This window comes from Coregonus clupeaformis, chromosome 16 (assembly GCF_020615455.1).
Source record: "Coregonus clupeaformis isolate EN_2021a chromosome 16, ASM2061545v1, whole genome shotgun sequence".
Lineage (NCBI taxonomy): Eukaryota > Metazoa > Chordata > Actinopteri > Salmoniformes > Salmonidae > Coregonus > Coregonus clupeaformis.
In genome coordinates, this window is record NC_059207.1 from 18766483 (window position 1) to 18791448 (window position 24966).

Below are 24966 nucleotides of genomic sequence, written 5' to 3' on the forward strand. Positions count from 1 at the left end.
ACCCAGAGGGACCGTGTCCTGAGGAAAAGGGATTAGTACTAGTGGACTGGACACAGGGGGACCGTGTCCTGAGGAAAAGGGATTAGTACTAGTGGACTGGACCCAGAGGGACCATGTCCTGAGGAAAAGGGATTAGTACTAGTGGACTGTACCCAGAGGGACCAAGTCCTGAGGAAAAGGGATTAGTACTAGTGGACTGGACCCAGAGTGACCATGTCCTGAGGAAAAGGGATTAGTACTAGTGGACTGGACCCAGAGGGACCAAGTCCTGAGGAAAAGGGATTAGTACTAGTGGACTGGACCCAGAGTGACCATGTCCTGAGGAAAAGGGATTAGTACTAGTGGACTGGACCCAGAGGGACCATGTCCTGAGGAAAAGGGATTAGTACTAGTGGACTGTACCCAGAGGGACCAAGTCCTGAGGAAAAGGGATTAGTACTAGTGGACTGTACCCAGAGGGACCAAGTCCTGAGGAAAAGGGATTAGTACTAGTGGACTGTACCCAGAGGGACCATGTCCTGAGGAAAAGGGATTAGTACTAGTGGACTGGACCCAGAGGGACCATGTCCTGAGGAAAAGGGATTAGTACTAGTGGACTGTACCCAGAGGGACCATGTCCTGAGGAAAAGGGATTAGTACTAGTGGACTGGACCCAGAGGGACCATGTCCTGAGGAAAAGGGATTAGTACTAGTGGACTGGACCCAGAGGGACCATGTCCTGAGGAAAAGGGATTAGTACTAGTGGACTGTACCCAGAGTGACCATGTCCTGAGGAAAAGGGATTAGTACTAGTGGACTGTACCCAGAGGGACCAAGTCCTGAGGAAAAGGGATTAGTACTAGTGGACTGGACCCAGAGGGACCATGTCCTGAGGAAAAGGGATTAGTACTAGTGGACTGGACCCAGAGGGACCATGTCCTGAGGAAAAGGGATTAGTACTAGTGGACTGTACCCAGAGGGACCATGTCCTGAGGAAAAGGGATTAGTACTAGTGGACTGGACCCAGAGGGACCATGTCCTGAGGAAAAGGGATTAGTACTAGTGGACTGTACCCAGAGGGACCATGTCCTGAGGAAAAGGGATTAGTACTAGTGGACTGGACCCAGAGGGACCATGTGCACAATTAGTGAAATGACTTCTACTGACCGACATTTGGTGAAAAAGTTGGAGAATAAAAATGCATGTATTTTTCTCTCAATATCAAATAGAAAAAGAGGAATGGTTTTATAAACATGTGTCATTGAAGTGGAGAGGATATTTAGCCATAAGAAGCATTTTTGTCATCCGAATTCAATTGTCCTCCATGAGTAGCTGAATATCCTCTTCACTTCAGTTTGCTCATCAAGAAGTTTGCGACAGGGTATGTTTGATAAAAGCACAAAAGTGTATGTACAGACCATTCATCTAAAAATGACCCCACATCAAACTCTTCCATTTAACTGATAAATGTTGGTTGGGGAATATCAAGGCAAAGCAAACAAAGTACAAGTGTGAGAGTTGAACAGATTCCCAGCAGATTGGAATTTCAGATGCAATTTGCCAGCTCATATGTGTAAACTGCTCTTGAAATCCTCTGAAATGAGGGCATGAACACAGTATCCGGTTATTTGGGAAAAAAATTGTGGGCTCATCCACATGATATCATTATCCCATAAATGATTAAAGAGAAAATTAAGAGAACAACGTGGCCTTGTGTAATGCTTATTAATCTATATTTAGTGTCTCTGGAAAAATGATCTGAGGGCTGACTTATGCTATGCATAGTAATGCGCGGCTTCTGTGTGAAGATGCTTGTCATTTAAATTAGGATAGGAGCACCTTTTGTTGTTGTCGTTGACTTGAAGTGTGAATGTGGGCTATAATAATCAAATAGTTGAATTCTTTCAGAGAATGATTTGGATTGGCAATACGGCTGGATTCTGTGTCTGTATCTCTAGAATAGGACCACTTAACAACCCACTGTGCAAAAAACTGGTTGAATCAACGTTGTTTCAACGTAATCTGTCAGCGTATTGTGACGTGGAATCTACATGGAAAATACATTTGATTTGAAAAAAGTCCAACGCAAACTGTTGTTTTGAGGGTGAAATTTCAACCACAGTATAATGTCATCATGGTAACCAAATGTCAACATAGACAAACTGTGACGAGTACTGAGGATACGAAGAGGCAGGACACAGACATCAACAATGTAAAGGTTTACTTAACACTGCGCAAGAGAGCAACAAAGCGCGAGGACATGACACTAACAACACAACACAACACAACACAACACAACACAACACAACACAACACAACACAACACAACACAACACAACACTGAACAGTCCAGGGCTATATAGGGGTGGTGATGAGATGATGAGGTGCAGGTGCGCTGGAAGTGATTAGGGTGAGTTGGGTTTCCATTCCAGTGTTGCCGAGGTGGGGCGCTCAGACCGGTGGCTCAGTAGACCGGCAAATCACAGCGCCGGAGGGGAGCAACGGGAGGAGACGTGACACAAACCTTGTATAAAATATGTTGAATTTGTACATTTAAAACAACGTCAGATTTTAAACGTTATATCCAGTATTAGGCTGGGCAGCATCTCCTACTGGAGAATTGATCTATCTACAGCTCCCCCTTTGTTTTAACCAAGCCCAGCCCTACTTAGCTATGATATTTGCCAGTTACCAATGTGCTATCTCGTGACAATGATTGGTGAGAGATTTCCACTTAAAAACAAAATAGATTCACTGTTGCTATGGAAAACATTCCAAAGAGTAGGTTTAACAGAGCAAATGAAATGTGACCATACTTCATCAATCATGAAGTACATTAGCATCAATGATGCTAATGTAATATTCAACTTTAATATGAGTAAAACATCCATGGTCACATTTTGAGGTTACTGTATCTATACATTTCTTCCTATGTAATGATATAAAGCTGCATGTTCAAGATAGCATGCATAGGTCATCGCAGGTCTGTGGAGATCTTCACAATTGCTGTAATAATCTGTGCATCAATCTCTTACAGCATTGATCACTTGCACCATATACTTTTAATGTAATCTTAACTGCAATCCAGGTCATTTGGTTCTGCTATTAGATGAAGGACGGTGATAACACATTAATATGTTGTTTAAATAAAAATAAAAACCTTACATTGTATTCCCATTTAAACTTTGCTTTTAATTGGTTAAATGCACAGTGATAGACATTTGGGTGACAATTTAACCATTGGAATTTGGCTGTGCTTTTAGATAGTTGAAAGCATAGTGATAACACATTGGAAATGTAACTAACTTTTGGCTGTCTTTTTGAGTGGGTGAATATAGGTTATAATCTCATCGAACGTATCAACCAAATATTACACGATTATCAACATGAAATGACGTAGTGTGCCCAGTGGGACACCTCTCTCATTGTAGCTCTAAAAACAACCCTAAGCTGCAGTGCTCAGTAGGCCTTACCTTAAAAATTAGTTCATGTGTGAACCCACAAAGACACTGTATAACCAATTTAGCCTAAGCAGGCGAAGTGTGTTTTCAATGAGACTCATAGGCCTACAAACAGTAACGCTTGGCTCCATCCTCCAGGCCGCATGGTTTGCTGCAGTGATGAATAAAACAACAGGCTTGGTTTGTTATGTTCTGCTGACTCGCAGGGTTTTAAATTAACTAGCTGCCTGCAGACAGCCGGGCTGCCAGCGCTCCAGACACCCGTCCTCACCTCAGTCCTAACCGGGGTGGGCGCTAGCTAGTGCCCATCTCTGGAAGGTCAGCCTGCTCTTGGACAGTGTTCTCTGAAAGGCCTCCAGTGCCGATGGTGAACCCTAGGAATAGTAAATGGATCATTCCTATATCAGGCCAGAAATTGGACCTGAGTGCACCCAGTGTTGTGTGCCTGTCTGGTGTTTCTGAGGCCTGTTTTTCTTTCTTATTTCGTCTCTTACTTTACCCATGTTTCCTGGATGGGCAGTAGACACACTCACTGGGAAGCTTGTGTAGTCTGTTAGAGCAGAGAGGAATTATTACTTCAGATATTACTACTTGGGGTATGGAGTATTGTCATAGTCATAGTTTGATGTTAGCATGGTCATAGTCAGAGTTTGATATTAGTATATTATGCCTTCTCTCGCTCTCTCTCTCTCTCTCTCTCTCTCTCTCTCTCTCTCTCTCTCTCTCTCTCTCTCTCTCTCTCTCTCGCCCTCTCTCTCTCTCTCTCTCTGCTCTCTCTCTCTCTCTCTCTCTCTCTCTCTCTCTCTCTCTCTCTCTCTCTCTCTCTCTCTCCTAATCTCATGCTGTGTGACAACCTCCAGTGAAGAGGGCCACGTTGTGAGTCAGCCTCACAATTGGCTCAACATTACATTAGTGTCAAGTACCTAAACACTCCTCACTAATTCCCTTCCCACCTCTCCACTCACAGGGTTGAGCGGGACAAATCTGGGAATATTGACATCGTCATCATCATCGATTCTCATTAACACCGATCTCTACACACACTGGGCAAGGTGTTAATGGATATGCAAATAGAGATATTAATTAGAGAGTTATGGGGTTTCAACTGACTTGAAGCCCAGTGAATCTATTAAATCTCTCGTTGGTGACAGTGTTGCTTGGGAGGGTGTTCTGTTGAGCAGACATGAAGGACTCAGGTTGTGTTGGGGGGTGAAGTGGGGACGGCAAGAGTGATACAGTAAACTATACAGTGGAAGATACATTACATGACCAAAAGTATGTGGACACCTGCTCGTCGAACATCTCATTCCAAAATCATGGGGATTAATATGGAGTAAGCTATAACAGCCTCCACTCTTCTGGGAAGGCTTTTCACTAGATGTTGGAACATTGCTGCGGGGACTTGCTTCCATTCAGCCAAAACAGCATTAGTGAGGTCGGGCACTGATGTTGGGCGATTAGGCCTGGCAGACGGCGTTCCAATTCATCCTAAAGGTGTTCGATGGGGTTGAGGTCAGGGCTCTGTGCAGGCCAGTCAAGTTCTTCCACACCGATCTCGACAAACCATTTCTGAATGGACCTCGGTTTGTGCACAGGGGCATTGTCATGCTGAAACAGGAAAGGGCCTTCCCCAAACTGTTGCCACAAAGTTGGAAGCACAGAATCATCTAGAATGTCATTGTATGTTGTAGCATTAAGATTTCCCTGCACTGGAACTAAGGGACCTAGCCCGAACCATGGAAACAGCTCCATACCATTATTCCTCCACCAAACTTTACAGTTGGCATTATGCAGTCGGGCAGGTAGCATTATCCTGGCATCCGCCAAACCCAGATTCGTCCGTCGGACTGCCAGATGGTGAAGTGTGATTTATCACTCCAGAGGACGCGTTTCCACTGCTCCGGAGTCCAATGGCGGCGAGCTTTACATCACTCCAGTCGACGCTTTGCATTGCGCATGGTGATCTTAGGCTTGTGTGCGGCTGCTCGGCCATTGAAACCCATTTCATGAAGCTCCTGATGAACAGTTCTTGTGCTGACGATGCTTCCAGCGGCAGTTTGGAACTCGGTAGTGAGTGTTGCAACCGAGGACAGGCGCTACGCGCTTTAGCACCTGGCAGTCTCATTCAGTGAGCTTGTGTGGCCTACCACTTCACGGTTGAGCTGTTGTTGCTCCTAGAAGTTTCCACTTCACAATAACAGCACTTCCAGTTGATCGGGGCAGCTCTAGCAGGGCAGAAATTTGATGAACTGACTTGTTGGAAAGGTGGCATCGTATGACGGTGCCACGTTGAAAGTCACTGAGCTCTTCAGTATGGGCCATTCTACTGCCAATGTTTCTCTATGGAGAGTGCATGGCTGTGTGCTCGGTTTTATACACCTGTCAGCAATGGGTGGGGCTGAAATAGCTGAATCCACAAATTTGAAGGGGTGTCCGCATACTTTTGTATATATAGTGTATATAGAGAAAATCCATGAGACAGAGGCCTGTTGATTTGAGGTCATTGCAGTGGAATTATTTAGATATATTATTTTCCTGCAATATTCTCTGTCTGCAACTTTGGTTTTAGAAATGTGGAGGACATAATTATTTAAAAAAATTATCCAGTTGCATAAACATTCCAAACAGCCTACCCGACCGCTTGGAGGCGTCCGCATGGTCCTAAAGCACACCGTTGCCTCGTTTTGTATCACATTCCAATGATACAACTGTGGGGGACAAAAATGCTATTTCAGAATGTGGGGGGAACATGTCCCCCCCCGTCCCCAGTGAAAGTTGCGCCCCTGCCTGAAGTTGTATAATAGATTTGAGCATAATATGCTGCTTTAAGCTGATTTAATGTCTACCAAACACCCCAATAGCATCTGAAATGGCAAGAAAGAGTTGTGTGCGAGTGTGTGTCCGAGTGTGTGTGTGTGGCAAGGGGTACATTCCACAAAGATGTAGTGACACAGTGATGACGCCTGTTCCTACCAAGGAGGTGAAAATCCAGCAACACTGCTGATTCCATGCCCAGCCACCCCCCATAGTCACTACACTATCTTCTGTTACATACGCCCAGTCCCAAGCATCTATGTCTTAATGATGTCAAAGGGCCCCGGTCTAATGGGAAACGCACCCTCCCAGGCCCCATCCAGCAGACCCATTTAAGCCCACTTTGATTAAATGTCAGGGAGAAGGTGTCTCCACAGCAGGGGAAAGTGAGGGACAGTCATGGAGAGGCTTTAGATTGGCTCAGCAAATGATGAAGGAAATTCATTTACATGGTAATAATGAAAGTGCGCGTTGAGCCAGCAGGAGAAGGGAAAATGGCACATGTGGTTTTCACAGTACAAATCATGTCCCCTTTCAAGTTATACACAAAGGCGGATAAATTAGAGGAAACCACAGATTCTGCAGACGCAGATTACTGATACACACATACACACACGCACACACACACACACACACACACACACACACACACACACACACACGCACACACGCGCACACGCACACGCGCACACACGCACATGCACACACACACACACACACACGCACACGCGCACACGTGCACACGTGCACACACGCACACACGCACACACACACACACACACACACACACACACACACACACACACACACACACACACACACACACACACACACACACACACACACACACACACACACACACACACACACACACACACCCACACCCACACCCACACCCACACCCACACCCACAACCACACACACACACACACAGTTGAAGTTGAAGCGTATGCAGATATTTTTGCCACCTGGTCCTACCCTACAAGCTCTTGGCTCCTTCCTACATAACAATTGGCTTGTCTTCTCTTTAATCTATTTCAGTCACGCATAGTTCCCTGCTGATAGTGGCTGCTGTGACCTTACTCAACAGTGCCCACCCACACACCATTATATTCCTGCTCTGTGACCAGCTCTGTGACTCTCCCTGCCTGGTGCAGAGATGGACACCCAGCCAGTCTCATCACAGATAGATATTGAAGAGGTCTTTGTTTGCATGCATCCGATCAGTTATTAATGGGTGACTATACGTGGCTGCCACGCAGAGTGATTTACGTGGCATTGTGTTGCTGTTTTTACATCATGTTCTATCAGACCATTACTGCTCTCCCCTGGGCCTCCCGGAGCCCATTAATCGCCCTTGTCTCCCAGGTGTCAACCGTCATGTCCTTCTCCCTAGCACGGCATGGGCCGTAAATCTGACCGCCTTCACACGCGTGCACTCACAGGCCTCCCCTAAACACCACCCCCTCCACCCCCACCGCTCCGGGCAAGAGCAAACTAATTCATCATTATCATTACACAGCGACGTCGCCACCTTGCTTTCATGATCACATGGGGCCACCAGTGCCAGAGCCATGTATTGGTCATACACATAGAGATCCTATTAAATTAGTAGAGGGTCTATATCATAAACCCTCAAAGTTCCAGAATGGGGTGAAAATGGCAGCCATATTGGTCAGGGAGTAATCGAAACCAGTGTAATTGGAATGAATGGCAGTAGAGGTACAGTGAAGGAAATAGGTATTTGATCCCCTGCTGATTTTGTACATTTCCCACTGACAAAGACATGATCAGTCTATAATTTTAATGGTAGATTTATTTTATTTGAAATTGTCAAACATTTTATGAATTGATTTGCATTTTAATGAGGGAAATAAGTATTTGACCCTTCTGCAAAACATGACTTAGTACTTGGTGGCAAAACCCTTGTTGGCAATCACAGAGGTCAGATGTTTATTGTAGTTGGCCACCAGGTTTGCACACATCTCAGGAGGGATTTTGTCCCACTCCTCTTTGCAGATCTTCTCCAAGTCATTAAGGTTTCGAGGCTGACGTTAGGCAACTCAAACCTTCAGCTCCCTCCACAGATTTTCTATGGGATTAAGGTCTGGAGACTGGCTAGGCCACTCCAGGACCTTAATGTGCTTCTTCTTGAGCCATTCCTTTGTTGCCTTGGCCGTGTGTTTTGGGTCATTGTCATGCTGGAATACCCATCCATGAGGTTCTCACCCAAGATTTGACGGTTCATGGCCCCGTCCATCGTCCCTTTGATGCGGTGAAGTTGTCCTGTCCCCTTAGCAGAAAAACACCCCCAAAGCATAATGTTTCCACCTCCATGTTTGACGGTGGGGATGGTGTTCTTGGGGTCATAGGCAGCATTCCTCCTCCTCCAAACACGGCGAGTTGAGTTGATGGCAAAGAGCTCGATTTTGGTCTCATCTGACCACAACACTTTCACCCAGTTTTCCTCTGAATCATTCAGATGTTCATTGGCAAACTTCAAACGGGCCTGTATATGTGCTTTCTTGAGCAGGGGGACCTTGCGGGCGCTGCAGGATTTCAGTCCTTCACGGCGTAGTGTGTTACCAATTGTTTTCTTGGTGACTATGGTCCCAGCTGCCTTGAGATCATTGACAAGATCCTCCCGTGTAGTTCTGGGCTGATTCCTCACCGTTCTCATGATCATTGCAACTCCATGAGGTGAGATCTTGCATGGAGCCCCAGGCTGAGGGAGATTGACAGGTCTTTTGTGTTTCTTCCATTTGCGAATAATCGCACCAACTGTTGTCACCTTCTCACCAAGCTGCTTGGCGATGGTCTTGTAGCCCATTCCAGCCTTGTGTAGGTCTACAATCTTGTCCCTGACATCCTTGGAGAGCTCTTTGGTCTTGGCCATGGTGTTGAGTTTGTAATCTGATTGATTGATTGCTTCTGTGGACAGGTGTCTTTTATACAGGTAACAAACTGAGATTAGGAGCACTCGCTTTAATAGTGTGCTCCTAATCTCAGCTCGTTACCTGTATAAAAGACACCTGGGAGCCAGAAATCTTTCTGATTGAGAGGGAGTCAAATACTTATTTCCCTCATTAAAATGCAAATCAATTTATAACATTTTTGACATGTTTTTTTCTGGATTTTTTGTTTTGTTATTCTGTCTCTCACTGTTCAAATAAACCTACCATTAAAATTATAGACTGATCATTTCTTTGTCAGTGGGCAAACGTACAAAATCAGCAGGGGATCAAATACTTTTTTCTCTCACTTTATATCTTGATAAGGCATGTAATATATCAAAAATTGTGTAATATAATTATTGTCAACCTAAAATAGTAATATAATTATAAATACAGTTTATATGGGTTTTAAACAAATTTTCCATATAAATAGCTGTTACAGGAGGGGGTCACAGTTCCGGAGCGATCCACTAGGTGTCCTCCTCCGACATCCTTAGGCACCTCCTCACTCACAGTCTGGACTAATCATGATCCTATTGGTGTCACCTGTGTCTACCTGTTCACCTGTGTATTTATGCCCTCATTTCCTTGTGTTCCCTTGCTCAGTTTTCTCTGCTAGTTTCTCCATGCTCAGCAGTACTAATCAGTGTCTGATCGGAGAAGTATGTACAGGTACTCGAGAAGTGTTCTCCCTGTTTCTTTATTATTTCAGTCATAGTTACTATTTTGTATTTTGGCTGTCAGCCTGTTTTTGGAGACTTATTTGCTCCACCTTTCTTTTATCGTGTTAAGTCCGTTGTTTTGTATCCTGTTTCACCATCTCTGCCTACTGCCTACTGTCTATCCTGCACCGCACCTGGGTCACACCTCACACCAACCCTTACAAATAGCCTCTTTAATATATGTAAACAGACCATAAATGTCAAAATTGTAGTTTTCTTGGAAAGCTGTGAGTGCTATTATATTATACAATATCAGTACTCGTTGCATTTACAACTTCCTAAGTCCTATCATCAACTGATTTCAACCACTGAATGTTAAAATATTGGCAGTTAATTTGAAAAATATATGGAATTATTTCTTTAAAACTGTCTGGCTAGCTAGCTAACAAACATAGGGTGCAGATAAACTCTTCAAATTAATTATTTTACACAATATCTTACACTGCACTGGCAAACCATGGTTGACCAACTCCCTGACCAAAATGGCTGACCTTTAGAAAATCATACTGTAAGAAGTGTCCATTCTAGTATTCTAATTTCTAATTATATGCTTATACATCACCTACCTGTTGGAAGTAATATATGCTCTCCTCTATGGTCATCAGCTTCTGACTGCTGTCAAGGTGGGCACCACCCCTCGGTTCGCTCCCCTCTGTCACTGTCACTGTCACTGTCATTATCATCAAGGCTCTTCCATCATCATCATCAATCATCATCATCTGCAGAACTAACATGGGGTTGATCAGTCACAATCGGCCCAGACTAGGCTGAGGAGACCAGTGGAGGGACTGGTATTCTGCTGTATCTTAGTGGGGAATTGCAAGTACTGTAGGTGTCAGATACAGGAAGAGAGAGAGCGTGAGATACAGTATATAGCCTAAACAGGAATGATATGCAATTAGATTTAATAACTCTTCATTTTCTCTGCCACCACATAAGTAACCTTCTGAATCTCGCCTCTGTTTGGACAGCCTGAGATATGTCTCTTTTCCTGCTGCACTGCTGGCCTTGTAGTAATCTAAATGTTCTGGAAAGGATAGGGCTGCCACTCTGGTTCCATGTCTAACCCTGTGAGTGACATTTCAGGAGGGAACTAGCTTCCTTCAAACTCCATCACTCCTTATTGCAAGTGAAATCCTTCCCGTTCAGACAATCGCTCATTAATCCTAAATAATTGGGTGTAAAGCCACAAGCTAATGAAGCGTGCTGTATTGAGTATGGGATTTAATAGTGCTAGAAGTGTTGGTGTTTTGCTGCAGTTAAAAGGGAACTCATTGTGTATTTCATTTACTTTTGGCTGGCAGAAGTCCTCTTTCTTTCCATGCATATGTTTTTCTTCAACATAGTAAAGGGCAAATGATTAGTGGTGTTTCATAAAGGGAAGACAGCAGCATCCTCCTCCTGGAGACGTTATTGGACTAACTGGATATTTATCAGGAAGCCAGAGTAAACAACAACATGAAGTGAATATCAAATACATGTTTAGCATTTCCCAAATCGATTTCTCTTAACTTGAACGAATTCCAATTCAAAAGCTGTTGTGTTGGAGTGATTTTGTGGAAATAGCTGTGATTATGTATTGTGCATTTGAGCCATGCTGCCCTTGGCGCGGAAAGCTACATTCAACGTCTTTATTCTCTCCTCTGATTAATGTTGTGACATTTTACAAGGCTGCTTGTAAATCAGTATTCTGTGCTGCCCTGCACATCAACAGCCAGCACAGTCACCCAAGCCCGCATCCACAAACACACACACACACACACACACACACAGACAAACACACACAGACATGCGCGCAAGTACACACACGCGCACACGTGCACACACAAACCTAGGCTTCCTTTGCGAAGTGGATTGAAAGAACAATTATTCATCTTCACTTTTTCTTCTCTGGAGAGACATTCATCAATGTGACAATGGTCATGATGTTCACAGTGGGGATTTGCCCGTCTTCTCACTGTGTTGCTATGTGCTATGTACCAGTAACTGCCCAAATAAAGGAAAACACTTGAAGCTGTTCTGGCGGCTCGTGGTGGCCCACAGCCCTATTAAGATACTATGTTGGGGTTTCCTGTATTCTGGCAGTTACCTGTATGTTGAGTTTGCAGCTGCTGGCAGGTGCCAGTGTGCACAGTCCAGCATGGTCTACCATCCCTTGATAAATCCCTTGGTATGCAACAAGTATCTGGTCACAGGTCTAAGATCAGATGTAGAATCACTTGTTATTGCCCAGCTGGGGAACATTAGGAGACAAATGATTAAGCTCACTGATTAAGGCGTGATTGAAGGTCACTAGAAAGTAAACAAGTTATTTGTTATTTATTTTATATTAAATTCAGGGGATTAGAACGCCTTTAAAACCACATTTGTATGTTTGGAGACTGTTTGTTGATTATTCATACTATTTTGATTAGTAATTTGTTGTGAATATATGGGTGAGCTCACTCCTGATTCACGTCTCCATCGGTAAGATGCAAAATAAAAACTAATCACAGGTGGAACGGCCTTGAAGTCACCCCCACCAGTAAATGATTTCCATTCAAATGTTTTCATTATTGAACCATTTGCATATCTGATGGTTTTAGAGGTACAGTATATTGAGAGAAAATAATGTCCCCCTCTTTACCATTTCATACTGCCACAGGTGAGATATGCTTTAAAGTAACTGTCCAGTGAAAATCTCACTTTTAAAAGTTCGTATTCTGTTAACTCATATTCATACCCAAATAATGTTGTTGACTCGTCTTATACTCGTATTTGAGGCCAAAACATAAATTGGAGAAGAAACTTAAAAAACCTCAAACTTTAATCTCAAACAGACCATTTCAAAAGTACTTGCTATTTCCTCAAAAAGGATGATGTCAATCAGCGGTCTACTCATATTAATATTTTTTATGACCGGTATACGCTCACACCACTCTGTTGTTGGGGTACACCCACACAATTCCAAAACAGAAAAGCTGATTTTTAACATACCTAATTACCCACTTTTTGGAAGAAAAACTATTTCACTCATATTGTAATTAATTATAGGTCATATTTCAAATAAATCTGGAAACACTAGATAATTACTTTAAAGTGTGTTTTTAAAGCCTCCACCTTGAGTTTTGTTTCTATGGCAACTCATTTCTGGGGCCCAGATAAAAGAGCTATTGTGATGTTTTTGCGGATGATTGGAGACAAAGTGAGTGCATTGCTGCTGGTTGGGAGGGAGATGTGTCTTGTTAAAGTCCTGACAGTGTTCGCAGAGCTTTGAAATCATTGTTTTTACCAGGCCACCGGCTGACGTTTGATCTTATCCCTGTACACTCTGATATTTAATAGTAGAATAACCATACTACTATACAACGGGTGAGACATAACACCACAATCACAGAGGGATCAATGATAAATGACACTCAGAATGGCGCTGCAATGGATAGCAGACGTTTTACGGGCTCCTGACCAATTCTGCTATTTGATTATATATTTTTTTGCTGATCTTAACATTTTGTTCTACATAATGTTTCCGCCATCGTTTCCTATGACCAAAAGGAGCTACTTGACATCAGAACGGCGATCACTAACCTCGATTTGGATGAAGATTTCTACTTCAACGAGTCGGAGGCTCGGGACATACTGCTCAACCTGGAACAGGCCCTGATCCCAGAGACTCTGAAAAGAAGGAGGTGGAGTAAGAGAGAACAAGGTGTGGGCACCCTGACATAAACCGCCTCTACCCTCCGTTCTATTGGCCAACGTACAATCACTGGAGAACAAACTGGATGAGTGCCGTTCGAGACTATCCTATCAATGGGACCTGATGAACTGTAATATCCTATGCTTCTCAGAGTCGTGGCTGATGAAGGACATGGATAATATACCGTACATCTAGCTGGTTTTTCTATGCATCGGCAGAACAGAACTTCAGCGTTGGGTAAGCTCAAGGGAGGAGGTGTGTGTCTCTTTGTTAACAACGCTAATATTAAGGAAGTCTCGAGGTTCTGCTCGCCTGAGTTAGAATACCTCATGATAATCTGTAGACCATAATATTTACCAAGATAATTTTCATCTATATTTTTTGAAGCAGTCTATTTACCACCACAAACCGATGCTGGCACTAAGACCGCACTCAACGAGCTGTATAGGGCCATAAGCAAGCAAGAAAATGCACATCCAGAGGCGGCGCTCCTAGTGGCTGATGATTTTTAATGCAGGAAAACTGAAATCCGTTTTACCAAAATTCTACCAACTAGAGCCAAAAAAACTCTAGATCACCTTTACTCCATACACAGAGACACAGATTTGCCCTCCATTTGGCAAATCTGACAATAACTCGAACCCATGTCATCCAAAAAGTTATACTTTTGACTCATCTGTCCATAGAACATTCTTCCAAGAGTCTTGATGATCATACAGGTGCTTCCAGGTGCTTTTGGAAAACGTGAGTAAATGTTTTGGATGAGATGGGACCCATGTGGTCCTCTGTAGCTCAGCTGGTAGAGCACGGCGCTTGTAACGCAAAGGTAGTGGGTTCGATCCCCGGGACCACCCATACGTAAAAATGTATGCACGCATGACTGTAAGTCGCTTTGGATAAAAGCGTCTGCTAAATGGCATATTATTATAATGTCTGGCGAAAACCAAACACTGCATTCCACAGTAAGAACCTCATACCAACGGTCAAGCATGGTGATGGTAGTGTGATGCTTTGGGGATGCTTTGCTGCCTCAGGACCTGGACGACTTGCCTTAATAGAAGGAACCATAAATTCTGCTCTGTATCAGAATTCTACAGGAGAATGTCAGGCCATCCGTCTTTGAGCTGAAGCTGAAGCGCAGCTGGGTCATGCAGCAAGACAATTATCCAAAACAAACAATGAAGTCTACATGAAAATGGTTAAAAAGCAACAAATTTGATGTTTTGGAATGGCCTAGTCCAGACCTAATCTCAATTAAAATGTTGTGGCAGGACTTGAAACGAGCAGTTCATGCTTGAAACCCACAAATGTCGCTGAGTTAAAGCAGTTCTGCATGCAAGAGTGGGCCAAAATTCCTCCACAGCGATGTGAGAAACTGATCAACATCTACAGGTTGCAGTCACTGCAGCTAAAGGTGGCACAACCAGTTATTGAGTGTAAGGGGGCAATTACTTTTTCACACAGGGGAATTGGGTGGTGCATAACTTTGTTAATTAAATAAATAAAATAACTATATATTTTTTGTGTGTAAACTCTAATATTTGTTAATAATATTAGGTTTTGGTTGAAGATCTGATAACATTCAATATTAAAAATATGCAAAAATAGAGAAAATCAGAAAGGGGCAAATACTTTTTCACTGCACTATAATGCTGTTCATTGACTACAGCTCAGCGTTCAACGCCATAGTACCAAGCTAAGGACTGAACACTTCCCTCTGCAACTGGCTCCTGGAATTCCTGATGGGCCGCCCCCAGGTGTTGAGGGTAGGCAACAACACATCTGCCACGCTGACCCTCAACACTGGGGCCCCTCAGGGGTGCGTGCTTAGTCCCCTCCTGTACTCCCTGTTCACCCATGACTGTGTGGCCTCACATAACTCCAACACCATCATTAAGTTTGCTGACAACACGATGGTGGTAGGCCTGATCCCCGATGACAATGAGGCAGCTTATAGGGAGGAGTTCAGCGACCTGACAGTGTGGTGCCAGGACAACAACCTCTCCCTCAACGTCAGCAAGACAAAGGAGCTGATCGTGGACTACTGGAAACGGAGGGCCGGGAACGCCCCCATTCACATCGACAGGGGCTGTAGTGGAGCCGGTCGAGAGCATCAAGTTCCTCAGTGTCCACATCACTAAGTATCTATCATGGTCCACACACACCAACACAGTCATGAAGTAACATAAAAAAACATAAACAAACATTTGCGAAGGGTGTTTGGTGCTAAATGAGGGATGGAAACATAGAGCATTCTAATTACTGAGCGAGTGTGGGCACCTGCTGGATAACTACAGTATGTGGACTGACCGCCACATGTTTTCCAGCAACCTGTCCACAAACCATCTGGGGTGGTGAGCAAAGGGGTATACTACAACGTAGGATCAATGAGTTAGCCAGTTCACTTTCCTAAATATTCTGAAATAATATATATATATATATATTTTTTTTTTTTGATGAGCTTGAAATTGGCATGGTCTAATTGACTCGACAAACAAGAACACATATCCAAGTTCAGCTTTCTTAATGAACAATAAAATAAATAGCTATTTCTGCTTGTTTATCAAGGTTAGCTGGGGAACTCATTGATCCTGCTTTGTAGTATACCCCTTAGGCCTACATTTCGTGGATTACAATGTACCTGAAAATGTAAATAAACAGTGTTAGCTCGCGTGTGATCTTCCATATACAAATGTCTAGCAGTAGGAATATGAACAAAAATCTGCAAACATTTGCAAAGTGTGTTTGGCACTAAATGAGGGGATAGCAATGGGAGTGGATTGTCTGACTTGACGTGTGCATGGTCATCTTGGTGCCTGGACCCCGTCTGTGCATTTCAAGGCAGCATTGAGACAATGACTTCTCAGGGATCCAAGCCCTGTTCAGATAATCCCTACCATTGTGTCGCTGAGTTGTCATTGTGCTGCTGCAAATGGACATTGTCCCAGGGGTGTTGGGCAGTCATAATAGAAGTAACCTAATTTATGTTCCATTAACTCCCCTGAATGCCTCTGTCAATCCAACAACCATTATCAGCAGTAATCATGCGCATATGAACCAGAGTTATTTTATTAGATTTTTTATCTTTATTTAACTAGACAAGTCGGTTAAGAACACATTCTTATTTACAATGACAGCCTACAGGATGACGCTGGGCCAATTGTGCGCCGCCCTATGGGACTCCCAATCACGGCCGGTTGTGATACAGCCTGGAATCGAACCAGGGGGTCTGTAGTGACGCCTCAAGCACTGAGATGCAGTGCCTTAGACCACTTGCGCCACTCGGGAGCCCGTTATACTGTTAGCACTGAGACGGTTTGCCCTAGTAGGAAGCCCACTATGTGCAGTTTGCCCTAGTAGGAAGCCCACTGTGTGCAGTTTGCCCTAGTAGGAAGCCCACTGTGTGCAGTTCACCCTAGTAGGAAGCCCACTATGTGCAGTTCACCCTAGTAGGAAGCCCACTATGTGCAGTTTACCCTAGTAGGAAGCCCACTGTGTGCAGTTTGCCCTAGTAGGAAGCCCACTGTGTGCAGTTCACCCTCAACTATCAGTTCAAACATAAATATGTCTTCTTCTGATAAGCCTCCCAGCAATAAAGCAATAAAAACAATCAACCAAGAAAAGTGCTAAAAATAGCTCACATTAACATACCGAAAAAACAAGGTTCATGACATCGATAACTTGCTAGTAACAGATAACATTCATATTCAGAATCATATTCCTGTAAAGCTTAGAGAGGATCACATGTCAAATGCTGTTGAAGTAATATGGCTATAGGTTCACCTGCCTCACCTAAAGCCTATTCTTGTGGGAAGTTGCTATAGACCACCAAGTGCTAACAGTCAGTATCTAGATAATATGTGTGAAATGCTTGATAATGTATTTGATATCAACAGAGAGGTATATTTTCTGGGTGACTTAAATATTGACTGGCTTTCATCAAGCTGTACACTCAAGAAAAAGCTTCAAATTGTAACCAGTGCCTGCAACCTGGTTCAAGTTATCAGTCAACCTACCAGGGTATTTACAAACCAGCACAATAATTAAATCATTCACATGTATTGATCACATCTTTACTAATGCTGCAGAAATCTGCTTTAAAGCAGTATCCACATCCATTGGATGTAGTGATCATAATATAGTAGCCATATCTAGGAAAACCAAAGTTCCAAAGGCTGGGCCTAATACAGTGTATAAGAGGTCATACAATAAGTTTTGTAGTGATTCCTATGTTAAAGATGTAAAGAATATGTGCTGGTCTGTGGTGTGTAATGAGGAGCAATCAGACGCTGCACTTGACACATTTATGAAATTGCTTATTCCAGTTACTAATAAGCATACAAAATGACTGTAAAAACTGTTAAATCCCCATGGATTGATGAGGAATTGAAAAATGGTATGGTTGAGAGGGATTAGGCAAAAGGAATGGCAAATAAGTCTGGCTGCACAGCCCATTGGCAAAGGTACTGTAAATTCAGAAATCATGTGACTAAACTAAACAAGAAAAATAAGAAACTGTACTTTGAAACAAAGATAAACTACATAAATAATGATAGTAAAAAGCTTTGGAGTACCTTAAATGAAATTTGGGGCAAAAAGTAAAACAGAGCTCCATCATTCATTGAATCAGATGGCTCATTCATCACAAAACCCACTGATATTGCCAACTACTTTAAAGACTTTTTCATTGGCAAGATAAGCAAACTTAGGCATGAGATGACAAGAACAAATTCTGAACATGCATAACTCATCAAATTATGAAAGACAAGCGTTGTAATTTTGAATTCCAGAAAGTGAGTGCGGAAGAGGCGAAAAAATATTGTTGTCTATCAACAATGAAAAGCCATCTGGGTCTGACAACTTGGATGGAAAATGACTCCTATTTGCCATCTCTTCAATCTAAGCCTACAGAAAAGTGTGTGCCCTCAGGCCTGGAGGGAACCAAAAGTCATTCTACTACCCAACAATAGCAAAGCACCCTTCACTGTCTGAAACAGCCGACCAATCAGCCTGTTACCAACCCTTAGTAAACTTTTGGAGAAAAACATTATTTGACCAGATACAATGCTATTTCACAGTAAACAAATGAACAACATATTTTCAGCATGCTTATAGGGAAGGGCACTCAACATGCACAACACTTACACAAATGACTGATGATTGGCTGAAAGAAAATGATAATAAGAAGATTGTGGGAGCTGTTTTGTTAGACTTCGGTGCAGCATTTGACATCAATAATAATGTGTTGCTTGAAAAACGTACGTGTTATGGCTTCACACCCCCTGCTCTATCGTGGATCGAGAGTTACCTGCTTCACATCCCCTGTTATATCGTGGATCGAGAGTTACCTGCTTCACACCCCCTGCTATATCGTGGATCGAGAGTTACCTGTCTAACAGAACACAGAGGGTGTTCTTTAATGGAAGCCTCTCCAACATAATCCAGGTAGAGTCAGGCATTCCCCAGGGCAGCTCTCTAGGCCCCTTACTTTTTTCAATCTTTACTAATGACCTGCCACTGGCTTTGAGTATAGCCTATGTGTCTATGTATGCAGATGACTCATCACTATACACATCAGCTACCACAGCAAGTGAAATCACTGCAACACTTAACAAAGAGCTGCAGTCAGTTTTAGAATGGGTGGCAAGAAATAAGCTTGTCCTAAATATTAAAAAAAAAAGTTAAAGGATTGTATTTGGGACAAATCATTCACTAAACCCTAAACCTCAATTAAATATGTTATTGAATAATGTGGAAATTTTGCACGTTGAGGAGACTAAACTTCTTAGTCAAAACCTATCGATGCAACGGTAGCTAAGATGGGGAGAGGTCTGGCCATAACAAAGCACTGCTCTGCTTTCTTGACATTGCTATCAACAAAACAAGTCACACAGACCCTATTTTTGACGCACCTGGACTACTGCCCAGTCATATCATCAAGTGCCACAAAGAGAGATATTACAGCAAATTACAATTGGCTCAGAACAGAGTAGCATGGCTGGCCCATAAATGTACACCGAGAGCTAACATCAATAAAATGCATGTCAATCTCTCCTAGCTCAAAGTAGAGGAGAGATTGACTGCATCACTACTTGCCTTTGTGAGAGGTATTGACATTTTGAAAGCACCGAGCTGTCTGTTTAAACGACTAGCACACAGTTTAGACACCCATGCATACCCCACAAGACATGCCACCAGAGGTCTATTCACAGTCCCCAAGTGCAGAACAGACTATGGGAAACACACAGCACTACATAGAGCCATGACTACATGGACCATTATTCCACATCAAGTAACTCAAACAGTAAAATCAGATTATGGAACAGTGCGGACTGTGGGGAGACACACACACACACACACAGGCATACATTTACATTTACATTTACGGCATTTAGCAGACGCTCTTATCCAGAGCGACTTACAAATTGGTGCATTCACTGGGCATACACACGCAATCTACACACAAGTACATTTTAATATTGTTATATTGCTGTATTATGGATTTTGAATGGTAGATACTGTATGTTGTGGTAGAGTAGTGTGTAGTAATGTGTTGTATTGTATATATGTTGTGGTAGAGTAGTGGTGTAATAATGTGTTGTATTGTAGATATGTTGTGGTAGAGTAGTGGTGTAATAATGTGTTGTATTGTAGATATGTTGTGGTAGAGTAGTGGTGTAATAATGTGTTGTATTGTAGATATGTTGTGGTAGAGTAGTGGTGTAATAATGTGTTGTATTGTAGATATGTTGTGGTAGAGTAGTGTGTAATAATGTGTTTTATTGTAGATATGTTGAGGTAGAGTAGTGGTGTAATAATGTGTTGTATTGTAGATATGTTGTGGTAGAGTAGTGGTGTAATAATGTGTTGTATTGTAGATATGTTGGGGTAGAGTAGTGTGTAATAATCTGTTGTGTAATGTACTGTTTTATTTTGTGATGTAGTCGCCTTAATCTCGTTTGGACCCCAGGAAGAGTAGCTGCTGCCTTGGCAGGAACTAATGGTGGTCCTTAATAAATACAAATACAAATACAAGGACTGACTTTGTCCCTCAATGTGTTTTAGAGTTCATAATAGGCTACTGCAATACTCAGGATGTAGTTTTCCACGGTCCTTCTAGCACCATTTACTTGATGATCTGATAGGTCAGTGAAGAGTGTGAACAAATATCACACTGACCTGCATTTGGCCTCAAAATGTGAGGATAGTTCCAAATTGGTCAGTTTACTGTTTGAATCACCAATCCGTATCATACACATCTATTTCTAAATGAGGACTATTTGCTGGTCAGCAAAATGCATTTAGCATTGCTTCAGTGAGCAGTTTTAAACAGTTACTTGCTACAGGCAACAACCAGAGAGGAAATGCAAGGCCAGAAGAAGAGATATATAGAAAAGGTGCAGGTTGTTATCTTCTGGTTTAATTTGGATTGTAGATGGATGCAGCATGTAGATGGAATGTTCCCTGTATTGTATCCATCCATTGACTATGGCATACCTTCCTTTTCCCCACCAAATGGATTGTTGTGTTCCATTGATTTCTATTGGTTCTATTGATTTCTATTGGTTCTATTGGTTCAATAGATTATATTGATTTCTAGTGGTTCTATTGATTTCTATTGGTTCTATTGGTTCTATAGGTTTGTAGTCACATTTACAGTATGAGACCTAAGAGGCTCGTTTGATTATTTCCTTAGTCACGATGATCACTCATCATTGTCCTTCCTCCCTCTCTCCTTCTCTCTCTCTCCTTCTCTCCCTCTACGCCCCCCTCTCTCTCCTTCTCTCTCTCTCCTTCTCTCTCTCTACGCCCCCCTCTCTCTCCCTCTCTCGCTCGCCCCCCCCCCCCTCCCTCTCCCCCCTCCCTCTCCATAGGGGCCATCTTTGATGATTCTGCCAGGAAGGATGACGAGGTGTTCCGCATGGCTGTGGCGGACCTCAACCTCAACAACGAGATCCTGGAGACGGAGAAGATCACCATCTCTGTGGAGTTTGTGGACGGGAACAACCCTTTCCAGGCGGTCCAGGAAGGTAAGGCCTTACCCTGCCCTCCCCCTCACCCCTCAGCCCTCATTCACTACTACCACCACCACCTTACCCTGCCCTCACCCTCACCCTTCCACTGGCCCATCTCAGACTCAGCGGACCAGAGGAGTTTGTGGCACAGTCCATTTTATTTTCCCTCTGCATGGTTTTTCTTTCTGTGGAGTAGAGGAACCGTTGGCTTTGGATATGCTTCAACCTTGCACAGTACCGGATGCAACCAACATGAATCCATCTTAAAAGCTCTCAATTTTCAGCCTGAACCCTGATCAATTACATACTGAACTGAATAGCACTATATTTAATCAATAAGGCCCAAGGGGCTGTGGTATATGACCAATATACCACAAACCCCCGTGCTGACTTATTGCTATTATAAACTGGTTACCAACTTAATTAGAGCAGTGAAAATAAATGTTTTGTCATACCCGTGGTATACCACGGCTGTCAGCCAATCAGCATTCAGGGCTCGAACCACCCAGTTTATAAAAGGTTTTAAAGGTGTCCCCCAGAAAATAAAGAAAATGTTTGGGCATTGGAAATCTCTTGTAATGTTAGTTGAAAATAAAGCACCTTCTGAAAAGGGAGTCTATTGAATTCCACTGTACTTTACCGGTTAAATGGTCAATCACTGTTGATACGCACTGTAGTATTCTGAATACTATCAGCTTTAATAAAAGACTCGCCATTTTGGTTGATATCCTTCCAATATTTCTCAAAATATGTTTTAATACTGCCATTACCCGAAACGCTACTAAAAATGTATTAAGCGGGTATCGTCGATGGCATTTGTCTTCGGCGATATCTGCTAAAACATGCAGAGGTGTGGAGATGAGTGGCGCAGTGGTCTAAGGCACTGCATCGCAGTGCTAACTGTGCCACTAGAGATCCTGGTTCGAATCCAGGCTCTGTCGCAGCCGGCCGCGACCGGGAGACTCATGGGCGGCGCACAATTGGCCCAGCGTCGTCCAGGGTAGGGGAGGGAATGGCCGGCAGGGATGTAGCTCAGTTGATAGAGCATGGCGTTTGCAACGCCAGGGTTGTGGGTTCGGTTCCCACGGGGGGGCAGTATAAAAAAAAAAAATATGTATTCACTAACTGTAAGTCGCTCTGGATAAGAGCGTCTGCTAAATGACTAAAAATGTAAAAATGAGATATCTGCTAAAACATGCAGAGGTGTGGAGATATCTGCTAAAACATGCAGAGGTGTGGTGATATCTGCTAAAACATGCAGAGGTGTGGTGATATCTGCTAAAACATGCAGAGGTGTGGTGATATCTGCTAAAACATGCAGAGGTGTGGAGATATCTGCTAAAACATGCAGAGGTGTGGAGATATCTGCTAAAACATGCAGAGGTGTGGTGATATCTGCTAAAACATGCAGAGGTGTGGTGATATCTGCTAAAACATGCAGAGGTGTGGAGATATCTGCTAAAACATGCAGAGGTGTGGTGATATCTTCTAAAACATGCAGAGTCATGTGGCACAAAATATAAATGAACTCCTCTCTAGAATGATATCATGATTTAATTGACTGATAATTGATAGCAAATGATATTACTCCCATTAATGTATTACCCAATAGTTTATTTACCCAATACATTACTGGGAACTTATATACTATATAGAGTGTGACTCTCTTTATTCCTACTTTATAGCCTACAGTTTACTCGCCGTTAGTCACCACATCTACTAGCCAGCTCTTGCTTTTCACTAAACAAATGATATTACACACAAAGAAACCTGTGTTCAACTGAACAGACTTCAACTAAAAGAGACATATTTCCCAAAGTTTAAAATAGATTCCTTTCTTTCCAACTGACATAAAACCACTGACATAACAAGCACCTAGCATCAGGGGTCCCTCAGTGTTCAATAATTGGCCCACTATTGTTCTCACTTTATATAAACAACATTGGTGATGATGTCAGATATTGTAAATTCCATTTATATGCAGATGACACAGTGATGTACTCTATTGCTCCAACAGCGGACCAAGCTTTAATGCAGTTGGAGTCTGATTTTAGGATACTACAGGGGTCTCTTTTACAGCTTAAACTTGTTTTAAACGCTAAGAAAACAAATGTCATGTTTTTTTCTAGGCCTAAACTCTCAATTAGAAACACTTTTGTAATCACTAGCTTGGATGGTACTCAAATCAAACAGGTCTCTGCATATAAATACTTAGGGTTATGGTTAGATGATAGGCTTTCTTTTAAAAAACATGTTACTGAATTAGGAAAAAAGCTCAAATTCAAGATAGGGTTCCTTTACAGAAACAGGGCTTGTCTGTCCTCCGTAAATAGAAAACAAATTGTGCAGGCTACTTTTATGTCCGTTTTAGATTATGGTGATATTATCTATATGCATGCATCGACAAACACATTAAAACCACTGGATGCTATTTACCATTGTGCACTCAGGTTTATCACGGGTGATAGTTACAAAACTCATCACTGTTTCCTATATCAACATGTGGGTTGGGCCTCTCTATCTGTGAGGCGAGAGCAACATGCTCTCTTGTTTATTTATAAAGCACTTATTTTAAAAGTACCTCCATATACAGTGGGGGAAAAAAGTATTTAGTCAGCCACCAATTGTGCAAGTTCTCCCACTTAAAAAGATGAGAGAGGCCTGTAATTTTCATCATAGGTACATGCCAACTATGACAGACAAAATTAGGAAAAAAAATCCAGAAAATCACATTGTAGGATTTTTAATGAATTTATTTGCAAATTATGGTGGAAAATAAGTATTTAGTCAATAACAAACGTTTCTCAATACTTTGTTATATACCCTTTGTTGGCATTGACACAGGTCAAACGTTTTCTGTAAGTCTTCACAAGGTTTTCACACACTGTTGCTGGTATTTTGGCCCATTCCTCCATGCAGATATCCTCTAGAGCAGTGATGTTTTGGGGCTGTCGCTGGGCAACACAGACTATCAACTCCCTCCAAAGATTTTCTATGGGGTTGAGATCTGGAGACTGGCTAGGCCACTCCAGGACCTTGAAATGCTTCTTACGAAGCCACTCCTTCGTTGCCCGGGCGGTGTGTTTGGGATCATTGTCATGCTGAAAGACCCAGCCACGTTTCATCTTCAATGCCCTTGCTGATGGAAGGAGGTTTTCACTCAAAATCTCACGATACATGGCCCCATTCATTCTTTCCTTTACACGGATCAGTCGTGCTGGTCCCTTTGCAGAAAAACAGCCCCAAAGCATGATGTTTCCACCCCCATGCTTCACAGTAGGTATGGTGTTCTTTGGATGCAACTCAGCATTCTTTGTCCTCCAAACACGACGAGTTGAGTTT

At 42.8% G+C, this 24966-nt stretch overlaps 1 protein-coding gene across 1 annotated transcript in view; it reads left to right on the top strand.

Annotated features, from left to right (window-relative positions):
- Nucleotides 1-24966, top strand: part of LOC121584395 (glutamate receptor ionotropic, delta-2) — a 638531-nt gene that overhangs the window by 66522 nt on the left and 547043 nt on the right. The window contains exon 2 of the mRNA XM_045225956.1: nucleotides 21484-21639. Coding sequence (XP_045081891.1) covers nucleotides 21484-21639 — 156 coding nt within the window. The remainder of the gene's footprint in view (nucleotides 1-21483; nucleotides 21640-24966) is intronic.